The sequence below is a fragment of the Ornithodoros turicata genome, chromosome 10 (genome assembly GCF_037126465.1).
Source record: "Ornithodoros turicata isolate Travis chromosome 10, ASM3712646v1, whole genome shotgun sequence".
NCBI classification, from domain to species: domain Eukaryota; kingdom Metazoa; phylum Arthropoda; class Arachnida; order Ixodida; family Argasidae; genus Ornithodoros; species Ornithodoros turicata.
The window spans coordinates 26,085,362-26,105,681 of record NC_088210.1 but is presented as its reverse complement, the minus strand read 5'-3'; the positions used below and the strand labels follow the sequence as shown (position 1 = coordinate 26,105,681).

Genomic DNA, 20,320 nt, shown 5'->3' with positions numbered 1-20,320 from the left:
GACTTGAGACTTCCCAACGCAAGCGAGACTTGAATGCACATTTAAGAAATCTCTATTTCAGGTAGCCTTAGTGAAGTTTTGTTTCTTGTGTCTGAAGAAAGTTGCCGGACGCTTTAACTTAATTTGTCTTGCTCCTGATGATCCGGATTGTTCTGAGGCTAATCGGGTCGGTTTCGTGTGCTTTATGTATTGCATAACAATGTCATGTATCATAGTTTTCATGCTGCAGGTAACCTCTGCTTATGTCTGGCCCTGTGTCACAAGCCCCTCGGGCCTAGGCAGGCCCGCTTATGTAATGTTCTGTATTTAGTGAGAGATGAATGAATAAAATGAAATGAAATGGAATAATAATAATATTAATAACAGCAACAACAACAACAACAACAATAATAATAATAATACGCCTGCGGCATGATGACATCACGATTATGTCAGCGTCAGGACAGTTACGGGTTTGTAACACAGCGACACAAAAAAAAGAAAAGAAAAGAACATTTTATTTCCTTCATTCCGATTTCTTTCTTTTTTTGCTTATTTTTCATGCGAAGTTAGCAGAGCTGACGTCACAAGTCTTGATCATTCGTATATATTGTGCGTTAATAATTTTATGGATAGAGAGTTCTTAAGCAAAATATAGGAGTTTCAACAATAACGTTTCCGAAAACACGATAAGCCAATTGCGTGATGCCTTCTTTGAAGTGGATAACATCACGTTGCTGATATCTGATTGGCTGGAAGGGATGCGGAATCGGCCCTGAATCGGAATGCGCTTACGGTTTCTTAAAGCTCCCTGATGTCTTCGTGAGCAAAACGTCACGATGCGATCACAAAACCTCCTCCGAGAATATGGTGCACCAAATACCATTCTTCGAACAGTATGCAATAGTGGAAGCGCCTAGTCTCAAGGCACTCCTTACCTTCCATGCAAAAATATGCGAAAAACTAAATTTACCTGGCTTGCACTACCGCTGCAGAAGTTGCTGACGCTCGCTAAAGCTGTTGTTCACAACGGAAAGGCGAGAAAGTGCAATCTGCATGCACCGGCAGTCCTCGGTGCGAAGGCCCAGATGCTTATTGCGAGTTCGTTCCGGCAATAAGATAAGATAAGTTAAATTTTATTACACCTACAAAGTGTGGGGAAATCTGGGGCAAAAAAGCCACAGGGCTTAACGTAATAACGTAGAGAGTTGACAAACTGGAAGTAACTAGCAAGATAGTGACAAAGATAGTGACAAACGACGTTTGATAAAACTACTTGTTTCTGGATTTGACGAGATACGACTGATGGACGATTCTCCAGTTCAGAATAGTTCCGATAGTCGACAACAATGTAGGAAGAGCGAATTTTGAGCATCTATATCAGCAAGATGCCTTCGTTGGTGCGTGCGATAGGTAGAACGCAACCTAGTTCCATGGGTGATTATTTCCTTTGTGATTAGCGATTGTTAGTAGAACTCTGATAACGTGACCTTCGAAGTATACTCCATCTACCGCAGCCAATCAACGCATAAGATTCTGAGTCACGCGCGCCGCGATTGGATACCGGTATAGGTACGATAACCTCGCAGTGCCATTAGCGGTCTACTGACACTAGAGAGTGGTAATTAATTGATTGATTGATTGGTGTAACCTACCCGAAGAAACATGACTATAATCCCGTACGTGTCTGGCACATGAAAGACAAATTATACGTCAGAAAGCGTAAACAGACTAGCCTGTGCAGCTTCGTTTTTAGCGCAGCACCAAATGGGGGCCTACAGTATTCCCCACGGCTGATCGTACCCGAGCAAATGGTGGACCATATTAACGCGCCGAAGTGCAACCGGTGGGACGTACCTCCGTACATTGTGCCACATGCATATGAGCGCGAAACACGAGATATTCGAAGACAGATGCCCCAGTTGCGAAGGCAAATGAAATCTGGCTGGCACCGCTCTGATAGGACTCCAAACACGTAGCAGACGATCGAATCGGGCGCCTGCCTGTGTCACCAATATTGATGTGAGTGAGGAATCACAGAGGCTGCTTAACCAAGAAAGAGGAAAGGCTTCTGTTTGCTTACTGTACACTCCGCACAAAAACGTAGTTGTATCGCCGCTGCCGAAACCTCGACCAGATGGACAAGCAGTGTTATATCTGTGAGAATATATATTGGGCCCGTTGTTTATCATATCACCTGAGAGAAGGAATGATTGTGGTCTTGCTCGCAGTCCGGTCACAGCCCATCGCATATTGCAACGGGGCAGCGCGAGGATTATCCAATGTTCGAGCTGGAGAGTATACCCTGAAATTCAAATGGAAATCAGGGATACATCGCGCTTATCAATACATGTGAACTCTACACTCTTAAAAATGAACTTCACTGCATAGCACGCTCTTAGCCAACCATCATCTCGAATGATATCGTTATCTGCCCCGATTTGTTGAAAACGAGAGGCGTACGCCTTTTCTGTGACAATTATGAACAGCATAAGTGTCACAAAAAAGGCGTACACCTCCCGTTTTCAACAAATCAGGGCACATAACGATATCATTCTAGATGATGGTTGGGTAGGAGCGTGCTATGTGGTGAAGTTCATTTTTAAGAGTGTACGTGTATATAACTTGGGACTGGATTAATTATCTGCGTTAGTTGTCACTGCACCGCACTTTCTCGCACGACACTATTCTCCCTTTCTCTTAACGACACGAGAGGAAAGTCTTGGCTTGGCTTGGCTTCCCGAAACGAAGATTTGTCTGAAAATGAACTGTTCACGTTTTCTGCAGGCACGCTGGGGGATAGAAAAGTGTACATATGACATTAACACAAGTTATTAAACCAGAACAAAGAGGAAGCCTAAATACAATTGTAACCGACACGCCGGGATTTTAAAAGATGAGTACAGTGAGTAACGAGTTAAATGAGCCAACACAATACACAGCTATTAATGCCTGTAGGTGATGCGCAATTTTATGGTGTGTTAAACGTAATTTTTTCACCGCCGTATTCTTGCTAGGCCCTGAGCGATCCCTATATAGTCCGCCCTTCAAGCGGCCCTCACTTTCTGCCGCATTCCCGCTCCGCCCTCGGCGATCCCTATAGAACCTTAGTGCACTTTCGAGGGGTTCTCTTTATGATTATTCTCGATAACTCATTATCTGCGGGCTTCACCCTGAGACTCACATTTTTCATTCTGTGACATACGAGTGGTGCTTTGTTTCTTCCAAATGTATAGCGCCATCCCTTACTGTTCCCTGAACTCAAGAGAGCACTGGACCACCTATCAGCCGCCCTTGGGTGTCCCGGGTGACCTTCAAACAACGCCCGCGAATGACTGCGGCGACAATGTTGTTGGGCTCGTGGGATACATCGTTAGGCTGAGAGGAGAGAGTCATATTTTACAACGGAGACAATGTCGTGGCGTGACTAAAGCAACAAGAGAGGGGGCACTTTGAGGCGCACTTGGCTCTAGGGATGCTGGGGCCGGCTGAAAACTAGAAACATGTCTCACAAATGTGCTCAGGAAAGGCATACAGATCACATCAACGTGTTTTCCCGCAGCGGTATTCAGTGTCACTGTCGTCTGCTATAGTCCACGCGTAGCCCTGTCGTCTGCTGGTCCGACGACGGTGGCTGCATGGCGTCCCCCTCAATATCTCGCTAGAACATGTCATTATTTTATATGGCTATTTTGTTACACTCTTTGTTATTTATGTTTTGGTTATTTTATTACAGTGTATTATGTTATTCCGGGTTTCTTGCTGTAACGTGTCCCTGAATTATATAAAAAAAATCTAGACATTGTACAAGGATGCCGCTTGCTGCATTGGTCCTTGCAGCACTTTCGCCACCAGGGAAGACTGATTTTGTCAAATTTCAACTGCTATAAATTGAATTTTTAAAATTGATCTCGCTAATTTGCCAAGTCATATATCTCACGTTTTTTTTTTTTTTTCCAACGGAAATGGAAAGCGCATGTTCGATTTACCCCGAAACGTCACTGAAGGCGTCCAGCACCACAGCAGGACCACATGAAAAAAAATGGCGGCAAGAGGCGGTGGTGGTGGTGGTGGTGGTGATAGGGCTTGCCGTTGTCGGCCTCACGTATGTGGGCAACGTCACGACTCACGCCCTGGGGGAATGTGCGTCCTGGGCCGACTTCTAAGGGAACTGTGCCGACATATGTCTGAAAGCGTCTGAGGAAAACCCAGGAAAAACCCCAGACAGCACAGCCGGCACTGGGATTCGAACCCGGGTACCTCCCGGGTTCGAATCCCGGTGCCGGCAAAAGGCAAAAGTGCCGCAAAGACCAATGCATCAAGCGGCATCCTTGTACAATGTCCAGATTTTTTTAATATAATTCAGGGACACGTTACAGCAAACACCCTGTATATATGTTATTCTATCCGTTAGGCTACTACTGACGACGTCGTGCTAGGCTTCTAGCAGTCTATCTTATACTGTACTACCATAACATCGTTTCCATGCAGTGTCCTTCGTCGTGGCCTCCCGTGCCTCGAGCTTGGAGCCCGCCTACAACGGTGATGTCCGAAAGACACTAGCAGCGAATGGCGTACCGTCCGAGATGCCTTTCGGGACGCTCTCCAGAAAGGGCTGTCCAGATGATATTTGATGAGGGGCCTCGTGTCTGTTTGCGCAGGGTACACAACGTCTCAGGTATCGACCGAGCGGATCTTTTGTATTTGCTCCACTCCCTGCTGTTTTCACTGGAACAACGGAATCGACTGGCCGACCTATCCATCAGATGCAATAAACGAAGAGCTCCCGTACGAGTGATTTGTGTTTGCACATTCAAAGTTCGTGCGCCGCATTTTGCTGTAAGCGTTCTCGTCTAGCGTATGTATTAGCACGCCTACTTATCGGCAAGTAAAGTATTTGTTTGTCTTTTTAATAGAATAATTCGTCGCAGCACAGGAACCAGCCAGCGAAGTGGTGTTACAATAGCAGTGACAGCAAACAGGCAACGCTACGAGTGATTCATCGTCAAGGTGTCACGACCGCGCGGGTGGTAAATCGGTGTATAGGTGCGGATACCCGCACCACGAATAATGCTGATAAAACCGCACGCCTCCGTGCCGCCCGCAGTTAAACTACATTTTTCTATTGTTAACCCTTTATTTCATGATGTATAGCGTTTATTTCTGATACATATCGTTTCCAACCTATACCCATATGTAAGTGGCAGGCATGGAGGAAAGATGGCAGGGCCTAATTTCGCCAACTGTACGTGGCATATTCCTAATGACGTCATACGACGCTGTGCAAAGATACAGTCGTCTGTTGTGCCATTTGTGAAGCCAGGAATTCCAAGAAGACGAAGAAGTAGCACCTGAGACAGAAGAACTGATATTGGACTTAAAAAACTTTTTTTTTTTCTGTGTTTGGATATCTAAAGGTTATATAATTTTCTGTGTCTTCGTCTTTGTCGACGTGTTCGCACTTACGCTGAAGCTTAAAAGAAACGGAGCTGCAGGCAGAGCGTCGAACGGAAACGGTTTTTTTTTTCTTTTTCTTTTCTTGTTTTTTTTTTTTTTTCGGGTTCGGCCATAAAGGTTCGGTTCCGGTTCAGCTCCGGAGTCACACGTAAAGGTTCGATTAATCGTTTCAGAGGCTGCAAACCGGTTCGGAACCGGTTCGAGGTTCTAATATGGTACAAAATTATAGGTAGCCACTAAAAACTACAAACAGACGATGAGATGATGTAAAAACAAAGAGATGATGCCCAGAGAAGAACAGATATGATAATGGAGTTCAACATGTAGTTCAAAACCAATTTTGTCCGCGCTGTTCTCTATAGTTATGACTTCTTTTGTTTGAAAGAAACGAATATAAAAGATACAGGATTTACGTGAGATGATTGTTTGTGGAAGCAAACCTGGCGAATTAAAGAAGTCGCAAACACTGGAACACTAGATCGAATGTTCTATAACGATTGTATCATACTTTGTTTCACCTCATTCCATTCACAAAAGGGACGGGCCCCTGACGACGTACACGATCTCATGCGCTGTGCAAATGTAATTAATATAGTGCCGAAAGATACGCTCAAACATTCCAACATGTCTCTCGTCCACGATGCGTCACCCGCAAAGAGGAAAACGATGGATTTCTTTGTCGGGTCAAATGATAACTCGGCTGTATAAATATGCAACGAACCTCGCTTTGATGGTCCAGTACAATGAGAAACTGAGAATATAGCCAAAGTTCACTCGGCGCTATCTCGAGAGGATTTGTGATTCAGAGTAATTACCCCGGCTGAGCGCCGAACCACTTTTGGTAGATGGACCCAATGCTCATTGTGAGTATGAGGGAAAGCTCGACAATGGAGGTCGCCGAAAGAATAGGTGTCGATATGATGTGGACGCTCCTCGGGACAGTGAATGCGGAGGGTCTTCGAAACGCATGTCAATGGCGTTACTTATCCGCGCGTTACTTATTACTTAGCCGCGCATCTCTCACTCTGTATTCTGTCCAAGATATTGTGTCTCTATGTACGACGCGGAAGTATCTTACTTTCTAGTTTTAGGAAGTATAACGTCATTAGGGAGGGGGAACTCGCAACGCGCCTGGCAACATTGCTCCTCAACGGTAGATTTCCATATGCTCACCACAGCTGCTGGAAGTCTTCCAACGAGAGGCGGAGAGCGGAGACGGGCGCTGTTACTAGGAGACAGGACGCCTATATACTTGCGCCTATGTTTGCGGACTCTTTCCGAAAATTCCTGGAAGCGCTTAATGTTCACTGACAGTTTTATTTTTCTTTCCTTGTTTCTTTGTTTGTTTGTTTCTTTCTTTCTTTGCTTCTTTGTTTGTTTGTTCGCTTGTTGGTTTGTTCGTTTGTTTCTGTCTGTGTGTGAGGGGTCTTCGAGCGAGGCTGATTTATAATACGAAATACAGTACGTAGTGGAATAAGGGCTAAACCCGAAACGCAACAAAACATATTATGCAAGGAGCTCTTTACGACTGGCGAATATGTGATGTGCTGTGTGATCTCTGTTTTGCAGTTTAGTAATCTAGCGACACTTTAATGTTAGCTGTTGTATGGCCTATGTAATTCCTGTATACATTATGAAACCCTGTCACGTCACCCCGTTTCTCTATAGTAGTCAACCTCGGCAGGCCAATTCGGAATTCCGGTGGCATCCCCTTCCGTTTCGGAAGTTCGCGACAGCAGCTTCTTACCGTAAATCGATCATTGCGCCTCTTTTGCCATTTCCGCAAAAACGCTCCCGTCTCAAGAAATCAAATGTACTATTCTTACTTCATCAACACGCAAGCCACGGCGTTCCTCGACGTTTTTCCGTCTCTGGTTCAGCACCGCCACGCTACATTTCTTGTTCGTACTTCTATACACATAAACACATAAACGATGATGCTACCAAAGAGCTTCGTCAACTTTTCCTATACTGTCCATCGTACGTGCGGCAATAAATCAGGCCTTCTGTCGCATCATCGTGACCTTTCTCCCAACGGCTGCCGAAAGCAAGTCGTGATTGGCGGGTTCTTTAATGACTACGTCATTAAAAAACGTAAACAGTCGTAAATGAGCGAGCTCTCATTTACGACAGGCGATGACAACATCACAGCTCTGTGACACTGTATTCTGAAGACCGTTCTGTCAAAATCAACGTCATTGTAAGGGGTTCCTAATTTTTCGGTGATGTGATGTGACGTGATAAAGAAAAAAAAACATGGGGATGTGAGTTTCGACGAAGTCGAACTGGCTACCCCAGTACACTTACGCAGAGCTTACACAAACAGATGATGAGATGCATTTTTCCTGCATTGGAGAACGTAAACTGTTATGAATCGTCGCTTCTCGCCGTTCGATGAGACATTAGAGTGTCAACTTGGGTCTAGGGGTTGTAGAGCCCCACACATGTTTACAATTAAAGAAGGCAAATACTGAAAACAAATCCAGCTTCCATGCGAGAAGGATATTCAAGAACCATGCCTCCGGGCAGTCGGTCGAATATGAACAACTCGCACGTGTCAGCACCAGCTCCCCAATTATCAACCCAAGTCAGTTTACTTCAACCCCGCGGTTGTTGTTAAGTATCACAACTCAAGTGAACCGTGTGCTGCGTTCATCGACACAACAACATCAATATCTCAGAAGACTGCCATAGGCCCTTTCAGCTAAGATTTTTATTCTGTGTGTTTCTTTTTGTTCTCGTCTCTGAACTCTAAAAGTTATTTTTCTTTTTCTCTTTCTGTTATGATGTTGGCGTCGATCAATATTAATTTTCGCACTAATTAAATTTGGCGAACATAAGAGGAGTATAGGCAAACTAGCTGGTGTTGACCTACTGTTAATATATTGCCTCATCTAATTAAATTCGTTACACCGCTGCCACACGGTTCGCTTCAATGGCCATTGAAAGGAATGACGATCGAACTGAATGGTAATTGGACGCTGCTACATGACCATTTTGAATTACCGTTACCAGACGCGCATATACCAAGCAGCGTGCAACATATGAATAAGGAGTATTGGATCGGTCCGTGTGGCAGCGGCTTAGCGTCAATGGTGCTCGAAATGTTCAATGGTCATTCAAATGCCCGTGTGACCGCGGTGTTATGGTTACCAGCACCCGGAAGCGCGGTTCCTTTCTGTTGCTTCGAAGCATATGTCTGTTCACGTATAGGACAGTGTGCAGAATTATTATCCTCTTTCTCCGGAGCAGTGTTGCATTAAACACTGTGAGGCTGCACAGCGATTGCCGGCGTAAACGCGCACGGTCCTCCGATGGCCGCTTACGAGACGAAAGCCCCCTGCGATCCCGAAACGGCCCGGTGTGATTACGGCATGACAATCTCATTTTCTGTGGCACTGATGGAAAAGCTGGGCTATAAGCCCCTAGATATAAATGCAAATCTAATACAACCTGACGTCAATTTGCAGGCACGGCTTACATGTACGGTCTTCGCACACGCACAGTCCCATATGAGGTAAGGCGTATAACAAATTGCCTTGCTAACTTCAAAAAGAAAGAGAAAAGAAAGAACTGGAAGGCCGGTCATCTAACGCGGAAGATACGAACTTGAAAAGATACGCTCAAATTACAATTTACCCTGATCAACTTGATCGTAGCTTGTGATAGGGCAATCCTGCCGTATTAGATCGTGAACATGTGCCGTGGGGAAATTGGATTTCAGCGACATGAGGTCACATTCACACATTTATTCGCTCATTACCCGATAAATTATCGAAACTAAAGTTGATAAAAGAACGTTTCGTAGAAAAGTTTACCTAATAAAGTACAACAGGGTGTGTGGGAACGACCGCCCACCGGTAGATGGCGCTGGGGGCGCCAACCGGTCACAGGAAGTAAAGGGGCGTAACCCAGAAAAGATGAGGATAAAAGGTGGAAGTCGGGGTGGCAGGGGAAGGTGTGTGGCAGACGGGAGGACTCTGCGGGACCAGATAGACGTTTTGGCTGTACATGAGGTAATAACGGACCCCATTGCTATGTTACTTTATCGTCTTCACTTGCGGATGGGCTTCGCACCGGGACTGGGAACTTAGGTTTCCACAACATGCGTCCAACGTTGGGGCCATGAGCTCCGTTCCACGGCGAGGAACAAGCAGCACGTTTTCTTTTCCGACTGTTGTTTTTATTGTTGACTGATACGTTTTATTTGTAGGAAACCGCCGTGTAGTCTATAGTCTTTTTCGAGAATATCATTCTTGTTTTTTTGGATTGGTTGCTTGTTTTGTTGTTTTTCTTAGTGCTTTGTAGCTCCAACCCGGTGCCCGAGTAGTCTGAGCAACCACGAATCGTACGCCACCACGCCCGTACGGCCTTCGTAGGGGAACGAAGGGTCTTCCACACGATCACTCGGGACTCTGAGGATAACCCAGGAGACAACTCCTCGGCGTCGACTGGACGTTGCAACCCGGGCGGTTACGGAGATGATGGACGTCGCAAGGTTGGGCCGGGCTCGCCAGTACAACCGTGGACGCCGGAATCACCTACAGCGTTGGTGTCCTTGTTCTTCGACGAGCTCATCCGGTTAGTGATGCGTCACGGGGCTTTGCTGCTTCGCTCGCAGATAGGTGGAACGGCCCCTTCCAGATAAGTGCGTGCTCTTCCGGCCTCTTACAGTACCTGGCCGTTGTGACACGAGCGAAGAAACCGGATAAATTCATATCTTCCTTCCTAGGGCGAAGAGCCAAATCATCAGCCTCTCCTCAAGACATGGACCAGAATCCCGCGTCGGGACCGGTTTCTGGACGCTAGTGTGCGCCGCAGCAGGCGGCGCACGTAACTGCCACTATTTGTCTTTATTACCTCGATCTAGCGTGGTATTCGTTCCTGCGACTCTCGTTTCCAATATATCCCACGATAGTTTTGCGAACGGCCTTCCAGACCCTCGTGGCTACGACTTGCATGTGCATCATCACCTTATTTTTCTTCCAGATATCTCTACAAGGCCAAAGAGATCCAGGGTTGGAGCGGCTTCCTCATTGGTCTGTTCCAAGCCGCCAGTCTCGTCAGCAGTGAGAGCGGACTGGAATTGATGCCGCCATTCGGTGGCAAAGGTAGACGGTATTCTCTGACAGTCGGCCAGTTTGATGGACTTCGCAGCCCAGGTCTCTTCGCGGAGCAGACTCAGCAGGGGTAACTCCAAGTATCGCGCTAGCTAGCATTTTTCACTGAATGATGTACTACATTGTACGTCGTGTGTTCCAGGTATCCTGTTTCTTCTGTTGATATTTTTCTTCTGTTCCTTTTTTTTTTTTTTTTTTTTTGCCAAGTAATGTACCCTCATGCAATGCCTTTGAGGCAACGTCATAAATAAAGCCAACCGACGCCCGCTACCCATTTCTGAATAAACGAGACTGTTGTGCCCGACTTGCCTGGTCCCCGAAGTCAACCGCAGGAGCCATCGTCGCGGAGCCCTCCATTTGGGAAAAAATAAATATAACTCTGCGCGAGCCTCCGGAGCAGCTCGCTGATCTGGACACACCCCGCGCAGTCTTACAACGTTACGAGTCTTACGACGCAGTCACCGACCTTGTGCGTGGACACTGACAAGCACCACCTTCGCCTGCTAACGATGCTGTGATGGACATTCTGTAGCGGGCTTATTTCTTTTAGGGGGGGGGGACGATGGTGGTGGTAGCTCCATCGTCCGCCGGTAAATGGCTCTGGGGGTGCCAAACGGTCACAGGGATAGAGGTAATACAAAAAGTATTATCTCTATGGTCACAGGAAACAATGTAAGGATAAAAGGTGGGTGGCGGGCGGACTCCGCTGGACCAGAGACGCTTGACTGTATATCGGGTAACAAGCACCAGGTATATTTTGATTACGCTGTATATAATAAAAAGAAAAATGCGTATCGTGTCAACTTCGAGGATTAGCAACCCTTGATACCGGTTGGGAGTACATGTACTGGAACATACAGTGCCCAGAGTGCAGTGCTGACCATGATCGTCATAATAGCGTAAACAGTGTAAAGCGGGCTTCACGTAACTCTCGAGTGTAATACGGAGAAGCCAACTTGCAGAATGCAGCCGTACAGCAAACGAACAATGGCGGTGACGTGAACTCCCTACCTAACTCCTGGATGTAATAAGGCGAGGCCCACTTGTAGAATGGCGATAACGATACCTTGCTTCCGTACTATTCGAAAATTTGGAATACTGTAAATAGGTTGCGAATAGCATCAGATGTTCGTATTCGAAATTTCGAATATTCGCACATCTCTACAAATATCACAATACAATATTAAAAGTAGATAAATATTAAGCGATGCTTCAAGTCCACGCACTCCGGTTTAAGTGCAGAAAAGGGGGGGGGGGGGGCGACTTCTTTCGCACGGTCGGCTTCTAAGGCCTTCCCCATGCCTACCACCCTTTGGCTTGCACTTCTTGTAGACCCGGTGACTCAACTCAAAACCGCGCTTCACCCACTCCCAGCAGGCTACAATTGCTAGCTCCATTACAGCCCGCATTACCGCATCAACTGCACAACGAATCATATACGACATATCTGAGAATAGCAGGCCCACAGTGCCGCGCATCAACCCAGTCAACTGCAATGCCGGAAATAACGCCCGTAAAAGCAAGACGTGACTGTGATACCAGTCTGCTTTAGATGACCGGCATCCGTCGCCGGCACGAACCAGCGTGGTGGTCTCCATGGTGATCACAAGTAGAGCGCGAACTGTCCCCGCCACCCATGATAGACCAAAGGGCTCCGAGGAAAGCGAAGCCGCATGTTCCGCGGACCCCAATTTCACTGACGCCATAAGCCACAGGCGGCAGTATAATGAACCGACGTTTCCGTCAAACCAGCTACGGGCGTTCGTCTTCGGAGATTATTCATTCGGCTAGATGTTGGATGCAAAATGAGGTAACGTACGAGGGAATTATGTACCAACTTTGATCGCATTTTATTTTATTTTTTTAATGAAGTGTTTAGCGAATACGGTTTGACTTTAGCCTACCCTTTAGGAGCACTGGGTCTCGAGTGTTCTTGTGGAAACACCTTCGATTTTCTTTTTTCCTTTTTTGCTGTGTGATACTTTTTATTTATCTCCTCAAACACGTTTGATATAGCTTAGAGTTGGAGTTGGACGGACTAAAAAGCGGGCTGATATAGCTTGTTGTCATCGATCGCTACTAGAAGAGGCCTAGTGTCCACTAAGTATAGACCCTCGTCAGAATGACTCAGAAAAGTATGACTGCATCTTAAGGCATTATGGCTTTCAGTAGGTTTGTATCCAGTACCTTTAAAGGGTCACCGTTGAACAGTAAAAATCTGGTCACGTGGACAATGGAGATGTTATGGACGAACCTAGTCTGCTGTCGGCGTTGGTATAGGCCCTCTTGAGCTATCGCTTTAAAAAATAAATTCAAAAAATAAATTCAAAAAATGTATTTACATTCGGGATTTCCGCTGAACACTATCGAGTAAGCCCTTTACAAAAACAAACATTTTTTTCGTCAGTCCGTGCCCTGCTTACTGAATGTCTCCCTTCGTTATCTTGCGACTCCCAAACCGTTCCAACGTTTCCCCGATATTTCGTCCTCATTCTCGCGGTTCCACCTTGATATGTGTGATCCGCAAGATATACGGAGGCGTGCGGTCTCACTGCTCTCGTGTATCCTGGCACACTACACACACGCGAAAAATCCGATATGTCAACACGCCAGGCAGATTACCGTTTCAGCAAGACACCCTGAGCCCGTAATAACTTTTTGTATCGCTCTTACGGTAGACCCTTCTTGTACCACTGACGTTATCCCTTCCAACTGTCACCTTGGCTTGTGACGCCGAACGCGATCAACGGCTTTGCGGTCCCCCGTTTGTGTCATTTCAAATCCATTTTCGTGTCAGTTTCACCCATGCTGCGGCAGCACGCTATAGTGGTCATTTTCCGGGATTCAAACCGTATATCACGAGTTTATGGCGTTATTATATTCGCTGTGTCATCTCCGTGTCACGTCATGGCCCATGACGTCACGTGACGTAAGAGGAGAGGGGAAAAGACAGGTGGGCGTCTCCGTACTGCGATGTCAAAAAAAAAAAAAAAAAAGGTGGAAACTATAGCGCCGAGCCGTGCCGACATGGAGGAATTCTAGTAGGAGTAATAGTTGATTAATCTGGCTATAACACCGCTGGTACTCTACCAATCGAAAGTGAGGTTGTGACGTCATTGCTAGTTGCTCACAACCGTGGTATTCCCAGAGACCGAGCTCTGGCGGTGTGCAGGAGCTTCCAAAGGATGGAGGGGTATCTCGGGCTCGTATAGCGTGTCAACACTGCTCCCAAGTGACGTGTGCAGAGCCCCTTAATTGGGTTTCTCAAGTGAAACCAAAATTCATCCCCTGTTCATACTTCGCTTACCGATCGAATACCCTTGGTGTGGTTGCTTGATGGATCGGGACCAGAAGTCAGCCACTTCCTCGTAGCATGAGCGTGACCTGCGGATGGGGGTTTCGAATGTGTACACGTTACATGTGATTGCACGTGTATGCGTAGAAGAATGTAAAAACCAATGCAGCCAAAAGTAGCGAAAGTTCAAGTGCATGGGGGTGGTTGGCAGACGTCTTGCACAGCCCTGCTGCGTTTCGAAGGGTTTTAAAACTATCTTCAACGACCTGTTCACCCCTATGCAGTTGCGCTTTCGTCATACTTAGGAAGATGCTGGGGAATCACTTTGAAGTGTGTGGCGACTGTGGAGCTCTTTTTTGCAGACGCACCTGTTTTGGCCGGAACCCGGCCATTGGTCTCGCGAGTGCCTCAAAGATTCCATTCGCACCTCTTTGCACGAAGAAGAAATGGTGGGACTCAAGTGTGAGTGGGAACGCAAAGCACAAAAGAAGTACGAGAAGAACCAACTCCGTATGGAACGCCAGAGGCAGGCCGAAGAAAAGGCTAAGGAACTAGAACTTCGACGCCAGCGGTGAGTTACAGCATATGGGACAAGTGCTAGGGACACGTGGCCTATCGGAGCATTTGAATCAGGAGTGGCGCCATCTCGTAACGCGTCCAAGCAGCAAATTTATATGGGGCGGGTTTCACCCTCGTCCCCTTCTCCCAAGTGCACTACCAAAGGTACGATTTCGGGGGTTTGGACCTCCCCCCCCCTACCACCCACTGCGTCCTGAAGTGAACGGAAAGAGACGCACGCAGCACGCGGAAGAAGCTCGTGAGATGAAGTGGGCTCGGGCTCTGTATGACTGAACATGACTGTTCGGTTCCCACGGGCCTTCCGACGGGCATCGCACGCTGAAAGTCCAGGTGTTGTCCCAGTACCACTCCTCCACCCCCACCTTCAATACCCTCCCAAAGATGCTGCAACCCCCCCCCCCCCCCAAAAAAAAAAGATACCTGCCAAACAGGCCAGAATGCCTCTAAAAAATAGGCCAAGGATGTCAAAAGGAAAACAGCAGATACAAGTGTCACAGCACACCCCACTAGGAGCAACGAGGTGACATTTAACGTGGCTCGAAGCCGTTGCCTCATCTTTCATGCTGTCCACCAGGAGTCACTATGCAAAATATTTTCGTTCTGCGGTGCATTATAGCTGCGCAATCGTATTTACAAAAACAGGCGTCGAAATCAGCCACGGACGGCCGACACGATCCTCGCGTGACGTCGAAAAGGCCCGGAGTTTTTTTTTGTTGTTGTTTTTTCAGCTCACGCGCCGCTTATACATATGTTTGAGCTGTGCCGCTGTACGTTACGGATCACATGCTGGGGATCATGTTACGTCACGACGTCCTCTCGTTGTGCATGCGCTCTTTTCACGAGCTAGGAAACGATTTTTGAAAGGTGGGCGGAACAGAGGCCTCGCGCTCGCTCTGCAGGTCACCTGCGCTCATCGTTCTTTCGCAGGAGCAGAACGTCCGCAGAACGTCCGCAGCGAAAAACAAAAAAAAAAAATATTTTTTGGGTTCACCTCATTGCTCCTTCAATTTACATCTTACAGCACAGCATGCCTGGGTCAATGTCACAGCACTGTAGACTTTACGAATCTAGTGGTGCGCACATTTTTTGCAATCTTGTTCTTCCTCCTTGCTTCGATGTATGTTACAAACTGAAAATTAAAAAAATGACAGACACAGAGTTTTATCCGAATTCCAGGCTCAAAGATGTCCTCGAACAGGAACGGGAATCGCTGGAACAGAAAATGAAAGCGCTGCTGATTTCTACGAGAGGCAACCACTAAAGCTGAGTTTCACATTGTTTGGTACTACAACTATACTTACTCTGTAAATATCAAGTGCGAAGATACAGAAGATTTCTACAGTTTCTATAACGCGTAATGGTGAATAATAAACTGTGAAAATTTGCTAAACGAGTGTTAATATTTGGCGTACGTCCAATATTGTTAGCCAGAATGGTGATAAGAAAAGCAATCGGAAGCATAGAAGAATGTGTTTTTGTGTATTGTTCCATTGGACTCTGGAACAGCAACATAACCCAGTTCTGAAAGTGAGGACCAGTGATCATATATGTTGCCATGCCACCAATGCTTCTGCCCACAATTGCTTTGGTTTATTTTAACCAAGAACATTTCAACACCCTAGTACATGGTTGAAGACAATTTCTTCAATTTTATTGAATGTGTCTCACACAAAATGGCATCACACAAAATGTACATAATATGTGTATTCGTACTTGTACCTTGATATAATTTTGCATAGACCCAAAACTTCACTGCAACTGCCCCAAAATGTTTACATAGTTGAAAGTGATGATGATTGTTAAAGGCATATATTTTAAAATAGCACATAAATAATGTGCTCTGCTATGTAACTCTCAATTATCAAATATTGTTTAAATGATCTTAATTTTGATACTGACTAGTGACATAGAATACTAAACACACCGACACAAGCTCAATCGATGGCCCTCGTACAGAACAACGAGAACCTAAGTAGCCTGAGGATGACTGTTAAAAGGATTCAGTATGACAATGGCAATGAAATTCAATACTTAATGACATGATGATTGGCACAGTTAAGGCTTCTTAGCATAAAAAAAAGTGTGGTAGCATGCCCAGTCCAAACTGTATGTGACTGACATACAGCTTCCTAGTGCGAGCCAAAAAGCTCTCTTTAATATGCAATACTTGCAGCATGCTACTGACAGTGTAGTTTCAAGATAGAAAAAGTCTTGCATATGGGTTACAGCACCATTAGAGATAAGAAAATTTTCCAGACACGTTGTTCAGCGATGCCGACTCGCAGGGATTTCCCCCGTCATACCCCCTCCCCTTCCCGATGTTAGCTGTTATGCTGGTGTCATGACCCCAGTACAAATTTCCGTTGCCCCCTTGGATGAAGATATTGGGTAAATCCCCGTTCACTCACGCATAGTCTTACCTACTTTGCACACTGCACCAACATGAAAGATGGAAAGATTGGCTGAATATCATAAGCACTTTCATGGTACGCACTTGGTGAATAAATATGTATCACAATGAAATCTCTATCAACACACTCTGTCATATCCCGGCCACTGCACTGAAGAATGAAACCTATTTTCATTGCAAAAAGAGTTTAAGAAATTGTCTATGAGTTTCTCTTGATGCCTAAAATTGGAAAACAAAAAATCTGAGTCAAATGCTTTCATTAGGAGTAGCATAAGTAAGAAAAACTCTCTTACAATATAAACAGCAGCACATAGAACAGTAAAGTTCTACACTGCATTAAAATAATGAATTGCATCGTATCCGGCGCCGTTCATTACTTTCATGAATTAACGTGGCTCCCCCAACATGCAATATATGATGGTAAGCAAACAATAGGGAATGTCTAACAGTGAATTTTAACAGTGAACAGTCTAACAATGAAGTAGATGTTCTTTCATTATATTAACGGATTTTAACAATACCCCTAGTTATTGCACCAGGATTGATCAGGACTAATGTTCTTGCCACAGTTCATGTCTGTAGAAAAACCAGGAAACTGAATTTCTTCATCGTCCTTGCCCTCAAATACTTCTACAGGAAGTGAGCTTCAGAAGTTATTGCTTCTGCAATGCACACCACTTGTAGTCATCCACACAAGGTCAGACACAACCATACAATTCTTTTGTAGGAATAGCAAAAGTTCCATTACTTTACACGTTTCAACTTAGCACAGTCAAAACCTAATGCAAATAAAGTTGACTTTGAGAGCAACCTTGGTCTCCCATAACTATCATATGGTATCAAAATTATATGTAAAGTACCAAACCTTAAAGCACCCTGACATACCGTTACAGAACCTCCAAATGACCTGAATTAAACCATGCACAATGCAAATTGTCACGCCCATTTTTAGAGCTTCAGGTGAAGCAAATTTGGAGAATGGCTATGATGTTGTGAGAAATAGGCAAGGCAATTCCCAAGTGAAAAGTGCTTGCAATTGCAAGTGGTTTATGAGACTATTGCTACTTGAAACCACTTTGAACCTCTTTGTACGTAAATGATTAGCGAGTGGAAGTTGTTTCATAAACCATTTGGAATTGCAGACATTTTTCACCTGGGAAGGTGACAAAAAGAGGTGTTCTGTAAGAGCTCCTGGCCTTCAAGCGCATTCCATCATCACCAAGCAGGGCACACACACAAAAAGTTTGCTCCAACGCCAATGAAAATGCAACTGACATCATTGACACATTTTCAGTAATAAAATAAGCAATGAAATGCTGTAATAAGATAGTATCCTACTAGTAGATTATGCTCTTGTTCTATGTGCTTTTCCTTTTGCGACTCTGTCACACTTTCACGCGCCGCAGCTGCTCACAGGCAACTGATGCATATATGATTAACTTTTCAGCGACGTCATATGGTTGACCATAAGTGGTTGACACTGCGCCAGGGTAACGCTCTTGTTACGACATTGAAGCATGTGTTCTTCCACGAGATATTTTGCGGTTAGTTCAATTAGTTATCCTAGCTGAACAGTAAAGCACAAATTGTGAAAATATATTTGTATATTCCTTGCAGCTTGCCAAGGAAATCGGTATTCAGTGCATTACGATGCGACAAAAAAGCAAAATAGGTGAAGAATGTGTACAGCTGAAATATGAAACAGTCCGATATAATTACAAAAGTCCAGCACTCTCTGCAGTGTTTGAACGGACACCTGTGCTGTGCCGTTTATATAAGTTTATGTAACGTTTATATAACGTACGTTTATAATGTTTATATACAAAAATGCAATCTGCAAGGAATAAAAAGAAGCGCCTGTTCACTTTTGATTCACTCCATCAAGAATGAACCCATGCAGTTTTTATAAAAAAAAATGAGGAGGAATATAAAGTCACCGTGAGATATTGGAACTCGAAGCAGCAGACACCGCAGATGTCCCATTCCTGATCTCATCCCTGCTTGCCGCAGGCGGAGGTGCGTTGACTTTAATAAGGGGCGATGTCCCAAGGACAATATCGGCTGCATCTTCTCTTCCGAGCTCATCCAGAGCCCTGGCGAGGTGACCCATTGTGCTGTCCATGACTAAAGTCCACTCGCCCAAAAGTCTCGCTATTGGACTCCTCTGCTTTGCCCCCTCCGATTTACAGTTTGCCCCACTGCTCGGGTCGAGTTCCGGCAGCCTGTCGGTCATTCCGAGCTGCACCGCCAACAGACACCAGTCCCGCCCCAACTTCTCTGGAGGATCCAAGGCGGCTCCCAACCTCTGTCGCGTGAGCAGTGAGAGCTGTGACGCATGGGCCTGCGGTCCACAGACGAGAGTTCCACCTGGTGTCAGGTCGTGGCAGCAGAGCAGGTCCGCGATTAATTCCTGAGCACCCGTCTGGGGATGGCAGACGCAGGCATCCAGGCCCCCGCCAGAGAGCATGGCACGCATTACCTGACGGGCTGGGTATCGAGCGGGACAAGGAACGTGGTTGCGAAGATCCGTGGCACTTAGTAGGTGGCGTTCGAACTGAGCCCCGGGACAAATTTCACTCAAGACATCGTCGACAACGGTGAGGAGGTCTTCCAGGAAGTAGAAGCTGCGAAATGAAGTATAATGCGCTTTCAGATGGTGCTTCTCTGATAGCTGTTTGCTTTCTATGAGTATTTTGAGCACAAAGCCTTGGTGGGCTGGATTTGGTCAGAACACCACCAATGGGGTAGGGGGATCGCCTCTGGCAATGAAACTCCCCATTCATCATCTTAAAATAAAGTTGTTGTTGTTATTAGTATTTTGGAATAAGCTTCAAAGGTCAGAAGTCAACGAAAGGTCAAAGGTCGACAAAAATTCAGAGAGCTGGTGGCGGAAGTCGAACTATACTCTAATTAGTAATTACCCTATCCCATTTTAGTCCCATCAGTGGCTGCTTGCCCTTGGTGCTGGTCCTTATTTTGTCCGTGTTGTATTTGCACTTATAGTATGAATCGCTGGCATCCACTGGGCATTGATGAGCTTTAAGTGCTGTGCATATGTCTTAACTGTATTCAACTGACCACTGCAGTCACTTTGCCCTTGCGGCTGTACTGGGACACAAATAAACTATATCATAAACTCTCAAAATAACCTTTGCATAATCCCCACATTTGAGGTTTTAAGGAGACAGCACATTCTACACGAACATGCCTGTCAAATATGCTTAAAGACAAAGACTGTCTCCCAATAAATAAACAGAAAACAATTTGTGCAGTCTCTATGAAGAAAGCAGTGCTTACATACTAAATTAAAGCGTTTGTGCAAATAAATCAGAACAAACAGGTGCAAACATCTACTTATGATTTTGTTCTTAGATCACTTTTCACCTTAGCTTAGCGTGCTATACTATGAAGAAAATTTACAGTATTGTTTCTGTAGAACTCAGAGGAGGGCCTTCCTTAACCAGTGCCTGCCATGAGGCA

General features: G+C 45.6%; 2 protein-coding genes and 1 long non-coding RNA gene across 6 annotated transcripts in view; 2 read left to right on the top strand and 1 right to left on the bottom strand.

The window, feature by feature from the left end:
• Positions 1 to 9,409: 9,409 nt before the first annotated feature.
• Positions 9,410 to 10,929, top strand: LOC135370373 (uncharacterized). 2 transcript variants are annotated; one of them, XR_010415314.1, is made up of 3 exons: positions 9,410 to 9,452; positions 9,735 to 10,084; positions 10,169 to 10,929. It is a non-coding gene; the product is annotated as an uncharacterized LOC135370373 (long non-coding RNA). The 2 variants fall into 2 exon arrangements; XR_010415315.1 differs by having other exon boundaries at positions 9,418 to 10,084; positions 10,169 to 10,269; positions 10,426 to 10,929.
• A 1,109-nt stretch (positions 10,930 to 12,038) lies between these two features.
• Positions 12,039 to 15,814, top strand: LOC135370372 (uncharacterized). The gene is made up of 3 exons (XM_064604106.1): positions 12,039 to 12,366; positions 14,214 to 14,422; positions 15,607 to 15,814. Exons 1-3 carry the CDS (start codon positions 12,283 to 12,285, stop codon positions 15,689 to 15,691), a joined length of 378 nt encoding a protein of 125 aa, XP_064460176.1. The 5' UTR covers positions 12,039 to 12,282; the 3' UTR covers positions 15,692 to 15,814.
• A 238-nt stretch (positions 15,815 to 16,052) lies between these two features.
• LOC135371267 (death-associated protein kinase 1-like) overlaps positions 16,053 to 20,320 on the bottom strand; it is a 47,801-nt gene continuing 43,533 nt past the window's right edge. For all 3 annotated transcript variants that reach the window (XM_064605358.1, XM_064605357.1, XM_064605359.1), the window contains 2 exons: positions 18,778 to 19,464; positions 16,053 to 17,059 (listed from right to left, as the gene is read on the bottom strand). In XM_064605358.1, coding sequence (XP_064461428.1) covers positions 16,960 to 17,059; positions 18,778 to 19,464 — 787 coding nt within the window. In that variant the 3' untranslated portion in view covers positions 16,053 to 16,959. The remainder of the gene's footprint in view (positions 17,060 to 18,777; positions 19,465 to 20,320) is intronic.